The 21,049-nt window shown below is 47.5% G+C and overlaps 9 protein-coding genes across 9 annotated transcripts, besides 2 other annotated features; 4 read left to right on the top strand and 5 right to left on the bottom strand.

Annotated features, from left to right (window-relative positions):
• Positions 1-515: 515 nt before the first annotated feature.
• Positions 516-591: a sequence feature (Protein overlapping with rRNA (BO85DRAFT_382867, RAH52996.1) was converted to a misc_feature.).
• A 27-nt stretch (positions 592-618) lies between these two features.
• Positions 619-815: a sequence feature (Protein overlapping with rRNA (BO85DRAFT_382867, RAH52996.1) was converted to a misc_feature.).
• Positions 816-1,715: 900 nt separating this feature from the next.
• On the bottom strand, positions 1,716-2,296 carry BO85DRAFT_382628 (uncharacterized protein; the record flags this gene model as incomplete). The annotated part of the gene is made up of 2 exons (XM_025656475.1): positions 1,716-1,993; positions 2,056-2,296. The coding sequence occupies 2 exons, from the start codon at positions 2,294-2,296 to the stop codon at positions 1,716-1,718; spliced, it is 519 nt and encodes a 172-aa protein (XP_025510917.1).
• Positions 2,297-3,034: 738 nt separating this feature from the next.
• On the bottom strand, positions 3,035-4,432 carry BO85DRAFT_505568 (NAD(P)-binding protein; the record flags this gene model as incomplete). Its single annotated transcript, XM_025664339.1, has 5 exons — positions 3,035-3,229; positions 3,285-3,512; positions 3,578-3,816; positions 3,881-3,985; positions 4,060-4,432. 5 exons carry the CDS (start codon positions 4,430-4,432, stop codon positions 3,116-3,118), a joined length of 1,059 nt encoding a protein of 352 aa, XP_025510916.1. The 3' UTR covers positions 3,035-3,115.
• Positions 4,433-5,369: 937 nt separating this feature from the next.
• Positions 5,370-7,465, bottom strand: BO85DRAFT_382870 (flavin-containing monooxygenase; the record flags this gene model as incomplete). Its single annotated transcript, XM_025656485.1, has 7 exons — positions 5,370-5,531; positions 5,632-5,736; positions 5,791-5,938; positions 6,007-6,347; positions 6,432-6,766; positions 6,826-7,227; positions 7,291-7,465. The coding sequence occupies 7 exons, from the start codon at positions 7,463-7,465 to the stop codon at positions 5,370-5,372; spliced, it is 1,668 nt and encodes a 555-aa protein (XP_025510915.1).
• Positions 7,466-8,078: 613 nt separating this feature from the next.
• On the bottom strand, positions 8,079-10,793 carry BO85DRAFT_505559 (uncharacterized protein). The gene is made up of 5 exons (XM_025664338.1): positions 10,546-10,793; positions 9,354-10,472; positions 8,905-9,297; positions 8,583-8,845; positions 8,079-8,518 (listed from the first exon to the last, which is right to left on the bottom strand). Exons 1-5 carry the CDS (start codon positions 10,743-10,745, stop codon positions 8,115-8,117), a joined length of 2,379 nt encoding a protein of 792 aa, XP_025510914.1. The 5' UTR covers positions 10,746-10,793; the 3' UTR covers positions 8,079-8,114.
• Positions 10,794-11,330: 537 nt separating this feature from the next.
• BO85DRAFT_463509 (alpha/beta-hydrolase) lies at positions 11,331-12,453 on the top strand (the record flags this gene model as incomplete). Its single annotated transcript, XM_025661932.1, has 4 exons — positions 11,331-11,538; positions 11,598-11,708; positions 11,758-11,849; positions 11,908-12,453. The coding sequence occupies 4 exons, from the start codon at positions 11,331-11,333 to the stop codon at positions 12,451-12,453; spliced, it is 957 nt and encodes a 318-aa protein (XP_025510913.1).
• Positions 12,454-12,508: 55 nt separating this feature from the next.
• Positions 12,509-14,208, bottom strand: BO85DRAFT_505557 (cytochrome P450; the record flags this gene model as incomplete). Its single annotated transcript, XM_025664337.1, has 3 exons — positions 12,509-12,661; positions 12,718-13,908; positions 13,960-14,208. 3 exons carry the CDS (start codon positions 14,206-14,208, stop codon positions 12,509-12,511), a joined length of 1,593 nt encoding a protein of 530 aa, XP_025510912.1.
• A 350-nt stretch (positions 14,209-14,558) lies between these two features.
• Positions 14,559-15,661, top strand: BO85DRAFT_382911 (amidohydrolase family protein; the record flags this gene model as incomplete). The annotated part of the gene is made up of 2 exons (XM_025656487.1): positions 14,559-14,673; positions 14,727-15,661. The coding sequence occupies 2 exons, from the start codon at positions 14,559-14,561 to the stop codon at positions 15,659-15,661; spliced, it is 1,050 nt and encodes a 349-aa protein (XP_025510911.1).
• A 931-nt stretch (positions 15,662-16,592) lies between these two features.
• Positions 16,593-18,246, top strand: BO85DRAFT_170497 (kinase-like protein). The gene is made up of 5 exons (XM_025654287.1): positions 16,593-16,922; positions 16,973-17,292; positions 17,353-17,648; positions 17,712-17,871; positions 17,929-18,246. The coding sequence occupies exons 1-5, from the start codon at positions 16,609-16,611 to the stop codon at positions 18,126-18,128; spliced, it is 1,290 nt and encodes a 429-aa protein (XP_025510910.1). The 5' UTR covers positions 16,593-16,608; the 3' UTR covers positions 18,129-18,246.
• Positions 18,247-18,508: 262 nt separating this feature from the next.
• BO85DRAFT_430696 (uncharacterized protein) lies at positions 18,509-20,986 on the top strand (the record flags this gene model as incomplete). Its single annotated transcript, XM_025658300.1, has 8 exons — positions 18,509-18,583; positions 18,662-18,744; positions 18,799-19,508; positions 19,567-19,699; positions 19,761-19,970; positions 20,027-20,182; positions 20,237-20,414; positions 20,483-20,986. 8 exons carry the CDS (start codon positions 18,512-18,514, stop codon positions 20,984-20,986), a joined length of 2,046 nt encoding a protein of 681 aa, XP_025510909.1.
• Positions 20,987-21,049: the final 63 nt, after the last annotated feature.

Raw genomic sequence — 21,049 nt, 5'->3', positions numbered from 1 at the left:
TGACCTACAAGTCTATCAGTCGCGTAAGCGGGGCATATGATCTAGTAAATCTCAGAAGAAAAGATAGAAAACGGTTCTTACATATGTATAATTCTTCGAGTCTTTTGGATTTCTATTATTGGTTCTTTCATTGCTTTCCCAATGTACTTGTGAAAAGATAGGCAGAGTGTAAACATGGGTGACAACATAGTGTACCAATCCACTTCACCCACTGCTAGGGAAAATATATGTTATTGCCTAAGAGCGCCGCGGATAGCCAGTCGCTGCTTCATGCAGTCATCTTCAGTTAGATTCAGAAGCGTTATCAGCGTCTTGAGTAGAGTAGAGAGCCTCTGAAAGCTATGCATTACTAGTATATGCTAATAGAGAATTTCACCAAGGTAAGAATGCTGGGGAAATTACGTGGTGCACTGCTATTTGGGGAAGAAGTAACCATCATCTGCGAGTTAGTTCTTGTACATTTCCTTCCATCTTAATAGCTAGTATCTATCACATTAGTTGAACCTAAGATAAACTTAGCACATACGACCACAGGGTGTGGAAAACAGGGCTTCCCGTCCGCTCAGCCGTACTTAAGCCACACGCCGGGAGGTTAGTAGTTGGGTGGGTGACCACCAGCGAATCCCTTCTGTTGTATGTTTTTGGGTACTTTTCTTTTTCTCTTCATTCATTTCCTTACTTTTCAGCCTGTAGTACCTACGTCAACCTCTTGTGTCGAGTCTGCAGATATCATTGCTCTGTCCCAGTTGCAACCACCAAACAAAAATTATGAATATCAGAACTCAGCCTGCTGTGATTCCCCTCACCTGCTTTGATCTTCACTGTACCATATCATAATTGTCCGTTTGTCTATCATGCCTTGGATAGTGATCAATCTCGGTCCTTGGAAAGTGTATTCTCGTCAGAGCTCTTTCTACCTGAGTACTAGTTATGCTCGGAAACAATCGTTACAGCTAGTTCAATCAGCTCAGGTGGTTAATTTTATCGGTCACCTATTTTTCCTTGTATAACACAGTAGTAACAAAGCCCACACAACTTGATTCACTATCTACTACCTTTGTTCCACCCTTCTATACCAGGCGAACTTCAAGCCACCCGATGATATACCAAACAGACCTGATCAGTATCTACTATACCCAGAAGTAATCATAAATCTAGATCCTATATAACTACTAAGACTCTTATACATGTCTCTTTCAGGCTTTCTCTTAGATTATTAATAAACTATAATTGTTAAATCTAGAAAAGAGCTGCTACTACAGCTATAAATTGAATCTAGAAAAACTTGTTCCTGGAACAGGTTGCTGCGTCGCCAAGATGATTGTGCTTAGGAGAATTTGGCCGTTTATGTTTACACCGGAGCATGATAGCATCATACTGTCATGTAAAAACTCAAGTATCCCTTCACTAAACCCAAAGGTTGCGGCCACCTGTCCGTCACGTCCTTTACAACCCATTGGTTCAACGCAATGCCTATCTTATGGGAAACGAGTTCTAAGATGAACCGCCCACTACGCAAAGGGCTGCACAAGGCCCTTGCCTCTTTGGGGAAGATGTTTCGATTTCCCTCTGTTTTGTATGTGTGAAATAACATCAACGTCCTTAGTCGACGTCCTAAATTAGATCACCAGTAGTCATGAACACTTGGAATTGCTATGATGACAAACACCCCAATCGACGTTGCCATTCGACTTCTATACCTTCTGGCATCGTGTTCAATCAAGATTAAGATATGGACAGTCGCTCGGATCCGCGTAGAAGATGCCGCCCAATCTCTTGATCAATTCACAGCGTTCCTCCATGTTCTTCGCATTATAGATTATACCTGTGCCCAGTTCACTAGCGCGGCCGTATGTGGTATTCAATACCCAAACACCACCACCGTCTGGCCAGCCGAAGGAAACATGCGGATCCGTATCCTCGCGTGTGCGAAAAAACATGAATTCCAACTCATCCCGATAGGATTCGAACCATTTCGCACCTAAGCGACGCACTAGGGAAAAATGAGATGTGTTAGCGTGACACCTCGACTAATGCTTTGAAGCGAAAACGAACTACGATCACAATGTGCCTCCTCTTTGGCCTGCCAATCAGGGTCTGACTTGGAAGGTCGTTCGGTGTTCTCAAATCGGTCGATCCTGAGGAAATCCAGTTCTACCCCAACGCACTCGCGAAGAACATAGAACCCCCCCTTTGAGGGAAAACCGTAAACTGCAGCCCCTGGACCCGATCCATATTCAGTCCAGAAGCGCGGCTCCGGTTCAGCGTGTACGCAGTCAATCCAGTTACTCGGCATGTCGGATGATGGCGCTGGTGCTGTTGCCGGCGCACGACGCATCTCGCTTACTCCACGTTGGGGCCGGAGGCGCGTGCCGGCCAAGTAAAGAACTGTAATGACAAAACAGGGAACTAAGACCGCAAGCATAGACCGCATAGTAGTGGGGTTCGGGCTTATAAAGAAAATAATGGGATGAGTTGAGGTCCTGGGGATGTCAAAAGGCGACCGTCGGACACGAAGAACTTCAAGAACTTGGACAGGCTGACCCTGATCAGAGCGGAAGAAGCGGCCGGAACTGTGGATAAAGTAGAGAGGCCAGTGAGATGGGCCTTAAAATAGGTTCCAACTTGGTCACGATTAGGCTGAAGCGTTCATTAAACAAGCGTCGCGGAAGACCTGCCCTATGGCCGGGAACCTATCAGTTCGACCCGCCCGTCAAACAAAGGGTCTCCGTTACCCGTGGATAGTTGGACAGCCCGCCCATCACCGTCCCTGCGTCTTCTGTAGTGCTAAATAGAATAATGGTAGTTGATTGAGGATGTTTAGTGACCACTGACATACACCTTTTGTTGTATGTTCTTAAACTACTTTTCTAGTCTTGTTGTTGTTAAGCACAAACCCTGAGTCTGAAGGTGGTTTGTGGCCCTTGGAGCTAACATTGAACGTGGGAGACATAAGTTGATTGTATATCGACTTCCGTTGTCGGCATTCACACAAACATGGGATCGCCATTTGAGGCGTCCCTATTGCGGCGTCTAATAGTTGACCTCTAATTAAAACCCTATTATCACAGGACTCCTACTGACTGAAAAGAGAAATAATCCGTTGGGGATTGGATCACTGCACAAGCCTTCCAGTCTGCGGATCAATCTCCTGTCGCCCTTTGAAATCCACTCTCAAGAACTTGGTACCGCTTCGAATCAGCTGCTGAACCCAATCCGGAGCTCCTCGCTACATAATATCAGTTATTATCCCATAGTAAGTGAGAGATGTCGATTTAACTCACCAAGCCAGCAAAATAACGAAAGATTCCTGGAAGGTAAACTGTCTGGCTCAATCCACTGTCGAGTATATCCACAATGACATCTACAACCGTGTCGACATGAAGAAGAGGCATCAGAAATCTGGACTGGTTTGTATCGCCTTTGAATAGTGGCGTTTTGGTGAAGCTTAGCACAGCAAGCGATGTGCGGACCTTCGTTGCATTCTGGACTCGAAGCTCTTGGGCAAGACACTAACTCAAATAAGTATACCGTAGACTCAGAACACAAGTTGAAAACAGTGGACTGATATATCTACCTCATGAAATGCAATCAATCCAGCTTTTGATGCTGCGTAATCAGCAAGCCCGGGAGGCGGGATATAAGCGCTCATCGAGGCCACATTGAAAATATGTCCATGGTTTCGTCGGATCATAGCCGGTAAAAACTCCTTCGACAGGAAAAATGGTGCCAGTAAGTTAGTTTTTAGGGTTATGCTGTTGTCGCTGTAGGTACCCTCGACTACTGTACGCCCGCGTGACAGACCAGCATTGTTCACTGTTACCAGATTGTCAGCCAAGTAGGCAATTGCGGAAGAGGGTCGCTGCTTAAGTTCATTTACCTAGCACAGATGGATCACCAATTTCCGCTCTGATCTTTTCGCAAATACTTGCGATCTCTTTCTCATCACTCAAGTCGCATTTGTGATACAGGATGCGTTTGTTCTCTGCGTTGGTGTTTATCAGAAAGGTGCTCATGGAAATAACGGCTGCAAACGAAAGGTTACTCAAGAGTACAAACCAAGGTTGTAGGTTAATGGGATAATGTCCAACACAACAACGCGTGCGCCCAGTGCAGCCAGACGCTGAGCGACCCCCGCTCCAATACCACCGCTTCCCCCCGTAACCACGACCAGCTCCTTGTTCCAGTCCCAAGTATGATCCGTAACCCAATTGTTCAAGCTCTTGGAAGTTAACCAATCGTTAAGCCACAAGATGACACTAGTTGTTGCGGTAATGCGGATCAGTTGTTCGTATGGGACAAGGAAAGCGAGTTTTGGCGCCAAGAATTGCAACAGCAATGTGGTAAACGGATGAAAGATTGTTTTCCGTAACCCTACTATTATCGGATCGATGTAGAGACCTTCGCGGGGAAGGAAGCCGGTTTTAGCCATTGTCATACGCTTCTTCGAGGGTGAAAAAGAAACAGAACTAACACTGACGGCTGAATCTTATATTTCACATGTAGACCTATACAGACTTATTAGGCATGGGGTTGGGGAATTACTAACTAGGTAGACTATCTTTCTTACCCCGCGTGTCCGGGAAGCCTCCAGGTTCGTAACTGTCCCGGAATGGACCCGAATGGGATCCATCTTCCTGGCGATTGCCCGTGCCCCACAATGAACCGAGGCCATCCGAATGGAATTATCAAACTAAGAGACAGAGCGATAGGTGTGATGCGGACGCGTACAGACATATGTCATCGTTGCGACCCTATGTCATATGAAGCTCCGGAACGGTGCCGGAGATCTATCGAAGCCTGGAGCATCTCGACAGTATATAACATAGCCGCCTTTTCATCTGCTCAATGCGACGGAACGGTTATTACATTTCCCCAGCCGATGGTAAAACTGCATATGTAGAATGTATAAACTTCATAATATGCGCTCTCACGGTACGAGGATGCTGCGCAGGTTTTTTCGAAGACTCCTAGTCAGGGGAAATCCTCACGGTTGATGTGGAACCCTCTGTTAGCATTCCACATTATCAGTGTCTATGAGAGCACGGAGGACCTTCCATACGGTACCTCGTCCAATTTCCCTCTTTGTGGTAGAACGCTGGCAGTCTTCTGGGTACTGAATTCCCACTCTGTAGAGACTTCGAGGCGCCAAAGACTACAACAACGAAGTATAGATGATCTATCAAGTTGATGAACTCATAAGAAACACTCTTCGATATTACGCTGATATATACTGGAAAACAGAAATTGTTGCCGTGGACAGACACAATATTATGAACAGCTCAGTGGACACCAAAACCAGGCAAACTGCATCAACACATTCGATAAATCAATCACTGCCCCCATCTTCTCACATCAATCCTGCGTGGTTACTTGGCCAATATGATGGATTGTACACTGGCCAAGTAGGTTTTAACAATTTCTGGAGACAGGTTTCCAAAGTAACCAAGCCGAGCTACCCCCAAAATCCCAATACAAAGTGCAAGGAATAAAGCCTTAGAGAATCTTCGTCCCGATGGCTTTATAGTCTTCTGCTGACAGTTAATGATATGATACATGTTTGTTCAATCAGATTAAATCGAAGAAAAGAGCAAGGAAAGAACAAATGAAAAGAAAACGACCCCAACCTACCTTAATATGCCAATCAGACCATGTGGGAAATAGACTCCTCCACCAGTAGTGACCTTGGGTCCACGGATACGACATGGAGTTCCATCTCTTGTCGTTGAGGTACCACTGCAACTTCAATTAGATGGTTATGAAGTTGACTGAAATGCATATCCCACTTACTGATACGCAGCCCGCGTTCCAAACGCGTTTATTCAATGCGTCTTGCACCCAGTAGACGTAGTCGTGCTCGGCCTTGGGCTTTAGCTCTACTGATGAGGCATCACCGTCTAGAACGGGCTTTAGAACGCGAAGAGCGTAGTTAATCGAGCTAGTATTTATGATTAGATGCGAAGCAAAGGGGACAGGAAGAGGTGGGGGTCAAAATGTTGAACCTACTTCTCAGCGGCCAACATAGCTGATGTGTGTCCGGTGGCAGCATTAGGTCCGAGGAGCATAAAAAAGTTGGGAAAGCCACTAAGAACCGAGCAGTTGTAGGCAGCTGGGCCGTCGTACTTAGTCCAGTGCTGTGACACACTCTCGCCGTTTTGCCCGACCACATCCATGTATGGAATGAATTTGTTAGTCCTGAAGCCTGTCGCGAGAACAATCACGTCCGCCTGAATGAAGCCTTTGTCAGTCTCAAGACCTTCTGCGGTAAATCTATCAATCTTCGCGTCGGTCAGGAGGACTTTGTCACTATGTAGGCTTTCGAGGTAGCCAGGGTCGAAGATTCGTCTCTTTCCAGTTCATGAAGTTAGCATAATATTTCGACGCTTCGTGAACCCAAGTCTAGAAGGAATATCAAACAAGGGAGGCCGTACCTTGCATCCTACATCAAAGTCCGGAATCAGGAGATCGTGGTATTTCTTTGGACCTGCCTCTCGCATGTATTTCTCTACTTTGATTCGCCGTTTCTCTCGAAGTCTGGCTGCTCCCTTCGTCATCGGAAATAAGCGAAAGTCATTTTCAGCAAGCAAGAATATGTGAAATCGGTGCAGCTTCATGGCCAAAGGAACGTAGCGGAAGATCCATTGCAGAAGCCGAGGATAGGAGAAGTTTGGAACCGGAAAGATCCAATGCTTCGTTCGAACGATTTGTGTGAGGGATTTGATCTTTCCCTCGTTGACCAAAGCTGGGACGATCTGGGCAGCAGTGCCTAGAGGATGATCAGTCTGCCTCTTCGGTGGCGATGAGAAATGAACAGAAATTGCATACAGCCATTGCCAATAACAACGACATTCTTCCCTTCGAGATCCACGCTATGATCCCACCGCGCCGAATGGAATATACTCCCGCCGAAGTCTGCGGCACCGGGGATATCACATGGTCGCGGCTCGACAAGCTGTCCAGTGGCTGCAAAGAGGATCTGGCACTCGTGCGTATATTCGCGTCCCGTTTCCAGTTCACGTAGGTATAGAATCCAGCGATTTGCGTCTTCCCGCCACACACTACGGACTACTTCCGTGCCAAAGGTCATCGCTCGACGAAGATTGTATGTGTCAACCACGTTGTCAACATACTCTTTGATCTCCGTGTTCGAAGGCATAAGCCTAGTCCAGTTTGGGTTCAGAGCAAAGGAAAAGCTATACAATGCGCTAGGCACATCGCAGCCGCATCCTGCATTCGGTATTTCAGTAAGTCGAAGCAATGAAAAACCATAACCAGAATGCATGAACGGACCTGGATATGTGTTGATGTACCACGTTCCACCACTCGTGGGATGCCGTTCGAAGAAGCGGATGTCTTCAAGGTTGTACCATCTCTTTAGCGTTGCTCCTAGGGCTACGGCTGACAAGCCAGCCCCAACACAGGCTATCTGGCTATAGGATGGGATGTCGGGAGTCTTCGCTGTCATGGTAGAAAGGGTTCTGTTTTATTCTATGCATGTATTTCTCGGTTGTTGTCGTCTTGACGTCGCGTAGGATTAAGTATGAATCCTACGGGAACAAGCGCGCTGGATGGGATCCAGTTCATACCGGAACTGACCCGCACGCATAAATTCACCCGAGGTAGAGTAAGGCATGTGCAAGACAGAGTGCGGGGGAATCCTGAGAAATGGGGAAAAATTGAGGAGTGCGGCGTGTGGGGTCTGCTAGTCATCACCTTAGTCGTGTGTCAGTGGCCTTCACCAGTATAGTCATGGTTCGGGATAGACCCGGACCGTGGGGGCTTGGGGTAGATGATCATTTCCAGTAGTAGTCCGTGATGGATGTGCATGCCGGAGATGCTCCGCTTGTGTTGACTGGGGGGTATAGTGCTGCAACAGATGGGTCTAGCCATTGCTCAACTTACTGGATTCATTACTTGAGGAGAATTGATGGATGTTCTGCTCCAATCTATTTCAGAAGTCCACCCCAGTACAACAGAAATTGGAGTACCCAAAAGCAAATGATCGGCAAGTGTATCTTGCCTTCTGCAGAACACGTTGTTCAACCCCTTGAGGGATAAATCGATCTAGATGTCTACATAATCACTTAACGGAAGCTAACGGAAGCCCTTCAGTATCAAGGCAAAGTATCAGGAAAGTCAAGCCTCGTCAAGAATCCCAAATCATCCAGACTTTGTCCCATACTTCCCACATATTCCTCCCAATTAAAGAATGGAGCTTGAGTTAAGTCGTGATCCGGGTGATCAAACGGGGTGTAAGGTTGAGCCATGTTATCTGAATGTAGAGAAGCAGTACCAGTAGTCTGACTGGCTGTTTGTTGCACATCTGCGGGAACTGCTTGTCGATACAAAGCTTTGAGGAACTGAAGCGTGTTGTTCGCTGAGCGTCTAACTGTGGCCATCGACTCCAGAACACCCGTAGCTTCTCTCCAGGCAACCCTGGCTTTATCCATAGTAGACGGGCCTAGCATTGATGGGGAGGAGAAGGACATGAGGAGAACTATGGCGGCTGTTGACACATCTAAGCTCGGGATATCAGTACAGATGGGAACGTAGATGGCAATTGGAAAGAGAGAGCGGCATACAGAACCCATTGTACCACCATGCATCGGTAGCGTTTGTGTGGTATGTCTCATGGACTAGGTGCGTCAGGTCAATGGCTGCCATTACGCAGGCAGTGGCAGATTTATTAGCCGTATATAAGTACAGAGCGCTCCCGGTTGCCGAACTGTGGGCTGACCATTCTTCTCTAACACCATTTCCACCTACAGAATCGCGCTTGCGTACTCTTTCCGAGTAGAGCTGAGTAAACATCGGACGGTGAAGGAGCAGGTGAAGATGCAAGTATCTATGGATGTAGGTGAGTAATAGCCACATATATAATGATATGACTTATAAGAAGCGCACCTCGCATGGAGAACGTTTTTCTGGTGGGCAATTGGCTGGTTCAGTCTTCCATCTGAATTGAGTTCCGGCGTGTCCGGATCCCACTTAAAGCATGAAGGTAAATTAGCCTCGAACAACGTCAATTCTTTTTCAATTTCAAGGATTGTGTCCAAGCCTCCCAGGCTCTTCGTCGACGCCTGTGGTCTATCCTGGCGTGTCCGACCACACCAAGCGTAATATACATCAGATAGGATCCTGTCGAGGATGTTGTAGAGCTTGATAGCCTCGATATAATATGACAGCAGTGACGGCTCTCCCGGCGGACTTTGTCGAGACATCTCCAAATCTTCTGGTGGGGGGAGAGGAGTTAGATGGGTGGTCATGGTAGGTCGGCCATGCGTCATGCTAAGAGTGCTGTAGTATGGATCAGCACGATATAATATAGGACCGCTCATAGTAGCAGGGCTTACACATCCATCATCACACAGCCGTGCCACGTTCTGCGTCGAATATCGGATTCCAAGGGCGACAAGCTAGCGAGAATATCCGACTCATGGAGTCCCAATCCTAAAGCAACCCGGCAAGCAACACCAACCGAATGCCAGCATCTGCTTGGATAAGGGGAGCTCTGCAGAAATAGCGCTGTTATCAATAGAGTCTGAACTACCCCAAGGGTATTAATATCAAGAAAGTCAAGTCCGATGAAGCGTTTGGACCTGAGAAAAAAGCAATGCGCAACAGAGTCGACGTCTTCGATGTCTGCAAATTGACAGCCTAGAGCAAAAATGGAATTCAAGGCAGCATGAAAGACTATCGATCTAGGGCCGGACTCCGCGCCGGAACCCAGTCCAATTCTCAAGTCTGTGAGAGGTATCTTAGCCTCATCTTCAGCACGCCAGAGATTTCGATAGGCTGCTTCAAACGCGGGGCGGTGAAAGAACGGATATAGGGTATATACATGATCGAAAAAGCATCGGACGAGGTGGTCTGCCAGCGTGCGCGGTGGGAGGGCAAAATCGTCGAACCGATACTCGGTGAAAGTATCCTGCAATGTGCTAGATGCATGTTCGGCACTAGAAGCATTTGCCGGCCGTGAGAGCATTGACTGCCAGGCAAACCTCATGAGCGAAGCAGTGGACGAACTACCATAGAATTGGAATCGGGAGGACTGCCTCCTACTTTCAGCATCCGGAGCTGTGATCTGCCCCATGCCCGTGACGTGGGCTTCCCCATCGTCGAACAACGGCGACTCATAGGATCCTATATTTGGTGAGCACTCTGTAGTCTGTTCCACTACCCGTCTGGACCGGCTGTTTTCGCTTTCACTGCGTACAGCTAGCACCGCTTGCTCCGGAGGTATGCCATCCCCGAAACCTGTAGAGGTAGGGACCCGCTCATTGGGTTCCCCAAATGAGGTGGGGACAACCATGGGAATGCTGCTCGTCTCCACTGGTATTTCATCGCTTCTGTTGAGCTCGCTATGAGGTTCTTGTTGTGCCCGAAGGCCCAGTGAACTGTCGATGGACAGCCCGGCCGTCAAACAGGCACTTTCGAGTTCTCTAATTCGGAGATGAAGGGTCTGGAAGTACCTACTTTGCGTTAGCCCCTTGGTGCATTGTTCTCATGTTCCCGGTTGTTGGATGAATTCCTCATCAAACTTACTCGTCTCGGCTGGCCGTCCGGGCGTTATCCGGGTTGTAGAGACACTGGTCTATCCGATAAGATCGCCTCTTGCATGGCCCACAAATGGGCTTGTTCCCGTCGCAGCGAACCTTCTTTTCTCTACACGAGTCGCATGCCAGAGCAACCTTGCGGCGTGCGCCATTTCGTCGCTTTGGGTCACCCGATGCTTTCGGGGGCATTTTGTGGAGACGGGGGACACCCGGTGCTGTGGAGCAGGTCCTGGGCAGGCCTTATCAGCAAAATCACTTCAGCAGTCCGCGTCCTTAGGAAGACAAAATCACTAAGTTGCAAGTTCCAACTTGGGGATGTGAAGAGTAGTGACTTGTTCATCCAGCCGGGAGTGTTCCGGTGCCATTTGTGGGTGGGGGCTTTGCGGAGGCCAATAGCAGTTACGGTAGCCAAGACCGTCAGTTTTTAGGAACGGCTGCATTCCGCTGTTTTTTCGGGTCTGTTCCAGACATGCGCTTGCTAAAATGGATAGCTACTGAATCTCTCGTATGTTCTAGCAGAGTTGGGTGGGCTATGATAGGGTTATATGAACCCCCGAACGCGTAGAAAATACCTTTTCTCTGCTACTCTTGCACATGTTCAAACTCAAATATTTACCGTGGTAGACAAAAAAAATCTAAGTAAAAATGACACCCAATCTGGCAAAAGTACGCTTCTTTTTTACCCTCGTGTTTTGTGTCCTGCCACGGGCCGCTATAAGAATTCCGGCGGCTGTTGTTCGTGCGTGCCTGAAAAGGTTACCATTAGGATCTTCCATGTGGAATGGGTTTGTTGGTGCCCTCATGACCAACACACCCCCAGATCAGTTGCAGGCAGTCCTACCATCTACGCTAGAGACATATGAAGCATGGGTTCTGTCTCATGGGGTAAGCCGTGCGGTGGATGTCTTAGCAGCGGACAATGCCACTCGTCTGCTTTGGTTAGGGCCTAGTGTATCAAAGAAGGTACTTCTTTTCTTCCACGGTATGCTATTCTATTCCCAACGCCGCCCTCTCTACACATGATTTCTGACTGTTGACTAGGTGGCGGATATGTGATGCCACTTTCTGAAGCGCACTTGGACTGGATGTCATATCTACGAACCGAAGCAGTCAACGCTGGGGTGGATATGAGTGTGTGCATATTGGAATATGGTTCGTCTTAAATATCGACAATGATGTTACGGACGTCCTGACAATCTAGACCTGATACCAACCAGCAAATATCCCAGACAGATGAAACAGGCAATCTCCGCATTACAGCGTCTACTTATTTCTGGGTATAGACCTTCTGATGTAGGTTGGCTTGCCGGTCGGTCTTCTTGGACCAAAGAGCTAATCTGAACTCGAGCAGATCGTCTTCGGAGGAGACTCTGCTGGAGGCCACCTGTCTCTTTCCCTCATGTCGCATCTCCACTGCCATTATCAAGCCAAGGAGAAATTTATTCACCTACATGGCCCTGTGAAAGGATGTTTTCTTGTGTCGCCGCTAGCATCGTTCGACTTCAATACACCTTCCTACCAAAGGTGGCTAAGTGCCGATGTTCTTACTCGCAAAAATGTAGACGAATGGGGACGTTATCTTGTCGATGATTCTCCGTGGCACGAGGAGATATCTGCTGGATATGGCTGGGGAATGGCGCTGGATGTTCCGGATGGCTGGTGGGACAATTTCACGGCTGTGGATCATATTCTTGTGACCGGCGGCTGCGAAGAGGTGTTCAGCGATCATATTCGATTATTGGGCAAGGTCTTGAAGACAAAATGTAAGGGAAACGTGGCCTTGCACATGAGTAAAGAAACCCACGACGGACCGCTTATGGACTTCGGAGCTAGAAGGCCGCCTAGTGCAACTACAAAAGCTATCAGAGACTTTGTTATAGCTTGCTTAAAGGATTGAAGTGGCCATCATATGTTTTCATGCATTTTCATCTATCTCTTTGCCCTTTAGGTTTCTATACTCGACGTTTGGCGTCTTCCAGAACCTGCTGTGATTCTCCTTCACGCAAGATCAATTTAACATGGTCCTCGCTTCTTGGGGTTACCTTTACCGGAAACGGTTCATCGGTTTTGTGGTGATTGAGTCGTTTTGGGTTATAGGGTCCCGCCTGCCAAATGTCAGAAATACTATTGCTTCCTCGTCAGTACTTTGTAGATAACTTACTGCTGCATAATCATAACAGAATACTAGGCGTGCCACGTTGATGAACAGTCCTCTGAAAGCCAGCCTGTAACCAACGCAGATCCGGCGGCCTCCGCCAAACTGCCACAGACCATGTGCAGCGTCAGTTTCATGTCCATCCAGCCACCGCTCAGGCTTGAATTCCTCTGGGTCCTCGCATTCGTTGCATACTGGAACCTCGTTGATTACGAAGCCAACCCCTGCCGGAAAGTGGTAGCCCTCAAACCCCATATCCGAGGTAAGCACATGATCAGGGGTCAGAACGAAAATGGGTCTCCACCGCAGGAGTTCCTTGATCAAGGCGCAAATGTAGGGCATATTTTCAAGGTCGTCAATCCCTGGCAGACGGAGACTCCCATCATTACAACACAATCGGTCGACCTCTTCCCTGGCCTTCTGGAAAACCTTCGGATAGCAAATAGCTGCCATAGCGAAAATGTTCAATACTTCTCGGGTCGTATCGGATCCAGCCTCCAGAAGTTGCAGCGCAACATACATGGCTTCCTGATCGTCCCCAGTAAACTTGGTGTCCGGGTGCAAAAGAACGTCGCGGACCCATGATGGAGGCGCTGTTCCTTGCTCTACCTTCTCTCTAACTGGAATCCACCATGATTTGTAGACCTCCTCGTTCCAATCACCGAGCTTCTCCCAGTGCTTCCTCCATGGCTGCAAAACGCGAGGGAGACGATCAAGTTCGGGAAACCAGTCAATCAGGCTGGATCCGATGCTGCCCACGAAATAGGTAACAACATTCTGTAGGTCCTCAAGCTCTTTACCTGATTTGACCAGCCGCTCCCCGAGCGCAATGCGGTGAACTACGGAGTTTGCATACCGATAGTGATGACGGTACCATCTCTCCGGTTGGAACAGATATTCAGCAAGCAGTTGGGTACTTTCCAGTTCCTGCCATGATGCATACTGCTTTAGCGCTGTGCCACTGAGCAGCGAGTGCATTACTCGTCGCTTCTCGGTCCATCCTGAGGGAGGAAGCAGAAGAGAGCGCCCGTTGCGGCTAACAATGCCACTGGCAACGGGCATAGGGCTTCGGCCGTTTGTGAGCGTACCGCGTTTTGCGATAATTTCCGAGACCACGCGCTTGCTATTGAGCAAAATCCACGTTTTTGATCCGAGGTGCAGAGTAGTCATCTCGCCATATTGCGCGAGTTCATTGTTCTATGTTCAATCAGTTCTCTGTAAATATTGATCATCAGCGATTCTACATACTATTATGTGATCTTCGTCATTGCGAATCTTGCGAATGTCTAACAGGCTTCCGAATATCGGTATTCCTTTAGGGCCAGGAGGGAGCTTCCATCTCTTGCCATGGGGAGGTCTGCGTTTGCCAACCGGAGTAAAAATCTCTCGAACGACGAGGAATATTGTTGCTAGAAAAGCTGCTATAGTCACGAGGGTTGCCAAGAGTGGATTTTCTTTGGCAAGCCCGGAGATCTGGGCATGGATTGAATTGCTCATGGTGCCGTGCGTAGGTTGATCAACACAATGGAGGGAAATCGAACTTCTGGATTTATGAGAGACTCGTCCACTTCGAATATCAATGACGATTTTTGCTGCTTCGTCTATCTTTATCCTGGCGACAATTTTGCTTCTGCTACGGAAGATCCGGCACTGTTATGATGAAGTCCGGAAAGAACCCGACGTGGCGACGCGCCTCCGGGTCCGTCCCGGTTCCCACATGGGTCCTTTATTAAAGTAGCGGGGGTGCAAACTGTTACGTGGAACGATTGCCCCCGATGTCTTCTACTTTGACTCTGATCATACTCACTCTGACCATATTTTTGTTTCAGCCTAGCCTCTGTGGCATCATGGGTGAGCACGTTCGCGACTGGCTCCGGGACAAAGCCGTTGGATGGAGCCATACGCCGCCAGTGAACAAGATTGATACTCATCATCATCTCGTTCCACCTTTCTATGCACAGGGTAATGGTCACTCGTTCGGAGTTCATGGTACCTCTCAGCTAATCTGATTATAGCTGTGGAAGAACAAGGGGGCGACCCCAGTGGCTGGCCCACTCCTAGCTGGAGCGCTATAGCATCTAAACAGCTGATGAAGCGAGTTGGTGTGAAGACTGCGGTGCTTTCAGTGACAGCTCCAGGTGCATGCATTGCCCCAGAGCGTCAATCACGCGCTCAACTGGCCCGGAGAATGAATGAATATGCTGCAGACCTGCGGGACAAAGACCCCGACCACTTCGCTTTTTTCGTATCTCTGCCCGATATACTTGATACCGAGGACGCGCTCGCAGAAATTGCTTATGGACTAGACACCCTGCATGCTGACGGTGTCACTCTGTTCACGCGCTATGGTCCTTCCAATACCTATCTCGGTCACAAGGACGTTGAACCCATCTGGGCTGAACTCAACAGACGAGGCTGTGTCGTCTTCATCCATCCCACCCACCCTGTCGATATTCATCCAGTCAACCCGAAGCTACCCCAACCGGCTATCGACTATCCTCACGAGACGACTCGCACAGCAATGGACATGATTACCAGTGGCACCAGACTAAAGTACCCAAACTGTAAAGTCATCTTGTCGCACGCAGGCGGGGCCTTGCCGTATCTCATCTCCCGGGTCACAACACCAATGAAGAAGGCACCAGATGTTGCAGTCTCATACCGCATAGGAACAACTCATGACAAGGCGATGGAAGCTTTTCGCAGCTTTTACTTTGACCTGGCGTTGAGTTCGTCGCCGCAGGTTCTGGACATGCTGCTGAAGATGGTTCCACACGACCACATCTTGTATGGAAGCGATTTCCCATATGCGCCAATCACTGCATACCCAGCGTTTTTGGAGGAGCTGGAGAACTATCAGATGAATCCGGAGTTGCGAGACATGATCAATTTCAAGAATGCCTGGAAACTCTTCCCACGTTTGGCGAATAGGACTGGCCCGGCTATGTAGTTGATGGCTTATTAATGGTTATATATTTTGCTCTTGCTGTATTGGCTATTGTCGTCGTACAAACGCAGAGCGTCTTGGCCATGGCCATTGTGCATCATGCGAATAGTCTCAACAACTGGTGCATCCAGTTGTTACATTCTGAACATTTCGGTTTCCTTCCCATAGGCGAAGAACATAGACATGTATTGACCCCTTGCGTTCATGAGTAGTCTGATAGTTGTAGTCCGTGTTATTGAGGTCGACCATAAATAAAAGTGTCACCGTAAATTTGGACTACAATCAAACCACTCAGTAACATGACGAAGCACTAGACCAACAACTATATATTGCGTCTAGTCAGCCACGCGACGGAGACATGTGTCCCAACAAATCAATATGCGCATGATATTCATGAAGACAATTCTGAACCCACCTTCCAAAGATCCTTGGAAGGGATGCTTCGGATTTGGTGCGAAATGTGGTCACGAATCTTCTGGATTGGCTCATTCTAGTCGTGTTAGTGGTAAGATATTAAAGAAGTTTGACGATTTTTCAAAGCTATTACTCAAGGTGGCTTAAAAATAAGTATGCTTCGTCGCCAGGCCGACTACTGTTTGAGCTGAGATTGATTCCGCACATATAACATGAATCATCAGAACATAGTGTATATAAGAAACCTTCATTATTGGTGTTGCACATCGGACACTAAGGGAAATTTAAGCTTATAGAGACTTGGGAAGACTAAGGATGCCTCGGGAGCAGCAATAACTATAGAAACAGAATGACTATCGATAGCAGGTTGTCCGAATGCCTTGCATAACTAAACATGCCTACCGCCCTGCTGCTGCTGATGCTGGGTCGGGAGCAAACAAAGACGGAATGCTGCAGCAGTCGCCGCCCCCTGTTTTCGAAGTCAAGAGAGAGACAACCCATCTCTCTCTGCAAACATGAACCCCAACTCCCCAATTATGTTGAAACTACGTTGTAACCTCAGGAATTTATTGCCATGCTTGAGTCATGTGTCACAAGCTTGTATCCCTCGTTTCCCTCCTTCTCTCATTAGAAGAGTGACTTCACAAGGGCTCCCTCCACGACAGTTCCCTACTTCAGGCTACGTAACCTTGGATCCGCTGGATAAGATTGAGGAAGAGACTTTACCATTTTATAAACCGGAGAACTACTATCCCGTTTCCATGGGCGAAGTTTTCGGTTCCGGATACCAAGTGGTTTCAAAGCTGGGATATGGCACTTCTTCTACTGTTTGGCTTTGCCGGGATCTTCGGTAACGCTTTCCTAAAATCGGCACATGGTCATGTTCCTAATTTCTTATAGGGAGGGTATCTACTATACCCTCAAACTGTGTGCGAAGGGTGAAAGCTCTGATCGAGAAACCGCTATCTCAAAACATTTGGAGCAATCCGTTAGTGAAGGCAGAAAAAGGATGCTCCGCATGATCCTTGACTCCTTTGATGTTGCTGGACCAGAAGGGAGCTTATTTGTCTGCCTGATATACCAGCCTCTCGGAATGAGTTTCACTGAGTTTCAAGATTTGCTCCCCGATCAAAGGTTCTCGAAGGACCTCATCCAAAGAAGTACCCAGCTTATATTAATAGCATTATCTTCTATGCATGAAAGCGGTGTTGTTCATACCGGTAAGGCCACAATAGTAAGCGGACAGGATAACTGTAGACAACATGAGCTGATGATTGAAGATATTTCGCCGAACAATATACTTCAAGGAGTGAGAGATAGCTCTATCCTATCCAAGATGGAGGAAGATGAATTAAAACGGCCGATCGCCAGAAAGGTTTTGAGCGACCGGAGTATTTACTACTCCCGCCCCATGCCTGTCTGTTCAGGTCTTCCTGTGGTCTCCGATCTAGGTGAAGCTAGATTCGGAAAAGAAAAGCACTATGGTGATATCATGCCGGGAATTTATCGTGCGCCAGAAGTCATTCTAGAAATGGAATGGGATTACAAGGTTGATATTTGGTCAATTGGGAACATGGTATGTGCTATATGTGAAACTAAGACAATCGGAGGGAGCAGCCCCAGCTAATGTATAGAAAAGGTTTGGGATCTTGCAGAGAGCCATCATCTTTTCTATGCCAAAGAAAATGGGACTCTCAGCGATGAGCAGCATCTGGCTGAGATGGTATCTCTAATGGGCCCTCCACCCCCAGAATTCCTTATGAGGAGTAAGCGATGCGAAAACTTCTGGGATGCAGAAGGTAAGTCTCTTGGTATTGATTAACTGTTATTGATGCGCTTGCTAATAGTGATCTTAGGCAATTGGAAAGGCTCTATATGTATACCAGAGCAGACCTTTGGGCTCAGAGAGCTGCATTTCTCTGGGGAGGACAAAGTTCTTTTTCTAAATTTCTTGCGCAGGATATTTCGATGGCTTCCGGAAGAACGTCCGACAGCAGAAGAGCTTGTGTATGATGATTTTCTAATGCAGCCGATTATGGCAAAAAGAGATCAATAAGTTGGGGGCCCAATTCAGGTAGGATATCATTGGAGATAGTGTGTTTACTAATTGAAACTATATATTTTACTCCAAGGCACTGATCACTACAATCAACCTGGCATGATACTATACTACCAACCCCGCTTTATGGTGGGCTGACGGCGAAATATATTGCGGCATCTTGTTCGGTGCTCTGTTCACCAGTTTGCAAATCATCAATATATTAAAGTTTATGTAGGATAGCACGACGTACTAATAGGAAAACCCACGGTTGCTGATGGAAAGCGGGTATTCCACAGGAAAAAAGAGATTCCGTCGCGCCCGCTTGCCACCGATAGTTACTGGCTACCACATTACTAACCATCACTTTTGTTACATACATCTTTTAGAAGATCATCATCATGCCCCAACCACAAACATACCGTAGAAGGGTGTCTGTCGCTTGTGAAGTTTGCCGGAGGAAACGAATCAAGGTAAGCGGACTCGTTGGCAATTCATTATCGTCGAATGGTACCAAATTTATGAGCCTTAACGTTCCGATATCGAGTTAGTGTGATGGTGCCAAACCATCTTGTGCTGGATGCTTGAGCTACGCGGAAAACTGCGAGTATAAATATGATAAGGAGAAACGCAAGTAAGCATGTTAAACGGTTACATTGCTTGTTAGTCGGTCGTTGACACGAACAAGGCCACCAACCAAGCAGCACATACAAGCTCTGAATGCTCGTATAGAATTTTTGGAGTCGCAATTAGCAAAATATCAGCCCCAAGAAAGCGATACAATTAGTACAACAACTCACCAGTTGCAGAGTCAGGATGACAAAGTGGGAAATAAAGATAATTCTGGGGCTCAGTCTCAATCCCGAGACCCTATTGATGATATCACCGATGTCCTTGGGGGCCTAAGCATAGGAGAAGGCGACCAGCTGCGGTACTTTGGCTCGCGCAGCAATCTCAGCTTTATGGAACGACAGGGAGCAAAGCCCTTTACCTTTCGCCAAAACCCAGACCAGCCATTACAGCCAATTGGTGTAGATCCCGAAATCCGAGAAGAACTCCTCGAAATTTACTGGAATTGGCAGAATCCTTGGCAGTATTTGGTTTATCAAAAAGTGTTCCTCAGGAGTCTGGAAGCTCGCTTGGATGATGGATACTGTACCCCGTTGCTTCTTCACTCCATGCTAGCCTTGGCAGCGAGATACTCTGATAATCCTAAAGTCCGCACTGTCCCTAATGATTCGAGTACTGCAGGTGACGGTTTCTCCCAAAAGGCCCAGGCTCTCCTGTTCGAAGAGATCAAGGCCCCACGAGTTTCAACAATAGTGGCCGCCGCACATCTATCTCTATTTGAAATGGCCAAGGACAATGAACCATCTGGTTGGATTTACCTCGGTATGTGTACCTTTCCAATAAAATCTTGATAACCCCTTCAAGTGATAGCTCACTACCCGCACAGGGATTGCCATTCGAATGGCATATAACCTAGGGCTACATATCAACCCACATTTGTGGGTTTCTTCGGGATCCATGACTCCTGACGAAGTTGAGCTGCGGTCAATCGCATGGTGGGGTTGTTACATGATTGAAAAGTAAGCGTGTAGTTCACTTATCTGTAGATAAAAACGTTTTCGCTGCATGCTAACCGACAAGATTGTTTACTGTCGGCATTGGTCGACCAAGTATCATCATTGAGCGCGATATACAGGTCGATTTCCCATCCAATTTAGCTGATGTTGAATATGGCCAATGGAATGGACACTCGACATCCTCAGCTAGCCATCCATATCTATCGTACTCTATCACTACTTTCATCAATACATGTCAACTTTTGCGATTAGCAGCTCGTCCACTAGATGACATGTAAGTTATAACCATCTTTTGGTTACTTCATTTAAGTTGCTTATGTTCGCCTATAGTTATAGCCCTGAATATATTGTTTCCTTCACCGAAAAGAAGAGCATAATGACGAAGACTGATATAGCATTAACTGCTCTCTATAACAACTTGCCAAGTGTTCTTCGCCTGCCACCAACTTCTTCAAGGCCCTTGCCACCGCATATGTATTGTTTCCAGTACGTGCCATGACCTATGCTAGATTCTATCAAAACCTGTTGACTCTCTTTCAGCATGCACTTTTACACCTTGGTTATACTTCTCCATCGGCCGTTTATCTCTATACCCAGCGATAACGGCCCTTCCCGTCGCTCCATAAATGAATCCGCCTCTACAAGCTGGGAAACATGCATAAAAGCCGCAGAAAAAGTAACAGTTCTGTTCAGGGCTTACGCTAAGTTCTTTACCTTGGTGAAGACCACACCACTCATCGTTTATACGCACTTACCGTGTCTTGTACTAATCCACTTAACTAATAGAGAAAGGTATCGATATCCGTAGTTGATCCTGCCCGTACCGCTGCATTCATCCATCTTTTCAACATGACCTCCAAAGACCGTCAATTAAGGGATAAATCGAGACAGCTTTTCCTAGAAACGCTTCATTACTTGGAGCAAATGAGCATCGCCTGGGGATGGGCAAAGCGTTCAGTACGGGCAGTTGGCCTGGTTTCACAGAAATGGAGGGTCCATGATATTGTGAAGAACAAGGGCCAGTCACCTGTTGAATCCTCTCTTGAGTATCAAGACGAACGCCAAAATCATGATTCAGAGATTGCAGGTAGCGTTGATGCATGGCTGCAGGACCCATTGGACTCACCATTAGCGGTTCAGGCTGCGGAATATAGTAGCCCTTTCTTTGGAGGGAGCTTACATATGGATCAGGAGTTGTTCAATCCCCACAATTTTCTATCCGCAGGTGATGATGCATTCTTGTCGGGTCCTCTTCCCGATACCGACTGGGAGCATGGGTTCGATCTATGAAATTGCACGGAGGCCTCTCTGGTAGATTTCTGGAGATTATCAATCAGGAGAAGAGAGCATTTG

This window comes from Aspergillus piperis (assembly GCF_003184755.1).
Source record: "Aspergillus piperis CBS 112811 unplaced genomic scaffold BO85scaffold_27, whole genome shotgun sequence".
Lineage (NCBI taxonomy): Eukaryota > Fungi > Ascomycota > Eurotiomycetes > Eurotiales > Aspergillaceae > Aspergillus > Aspergillus piperis.
This window is presented reverse-complemented; position numbering and strand designations above follow the sequence as displayed.

What these genes read in the sequence shown, in the direction of transcription:
- BO85DRAFT_505559 (XM_025664338.1), bottom strand. Translation starts at nt 10,745, where the DNA reads ATGCCCCCGAAAGCATCGGGTGACCCAAAGCGACGAAATGGCGCACGC. An exon ending in CGGACGGCCAGCCGAGACGA is followed by an intron (nt 10,473 to 10,545) that starts GTAAGTTTGATG and finishes AACGCAAAGTAG; the next exon opens with GTACTTCCAGACCCTTCATC. An exon ending in ATGGTGGTACAATGGGTTCT is followed by an intron (nt 8,519 to 8,582) that starts GTATGCCGCTCT and finishes TCCCGAGCTTAG; the next exon opens with ATGTGTCAACAGCCGCCATA.
- BO85DRAFT_170497 (XM_025654287.1), top strand. Translation starts at nt 16,609, where the DNA reads ATGTTGAAACTACGTTGTAACCTCAGGAATTTATTGCCATGCTTGAGT. An exon ending in TTTGGTCAATTGGGAACATG is followed by an intron (nt 17,649 to 17,711) that starts GTATGTGCTATA and finishes TGTATAGAAAAG; the next exon opens with GTTTGGGATCTTGCAGAGAG. An exon ending in AAACTTCTGGGATGCAGAAG is followed by an intron (nt 17,872 to 17,928) that starts GTAAGTCTCTTG and finishes TAGTGATCTTAG; the next exon opens with GCAATTGGAAAGGCTCTATA.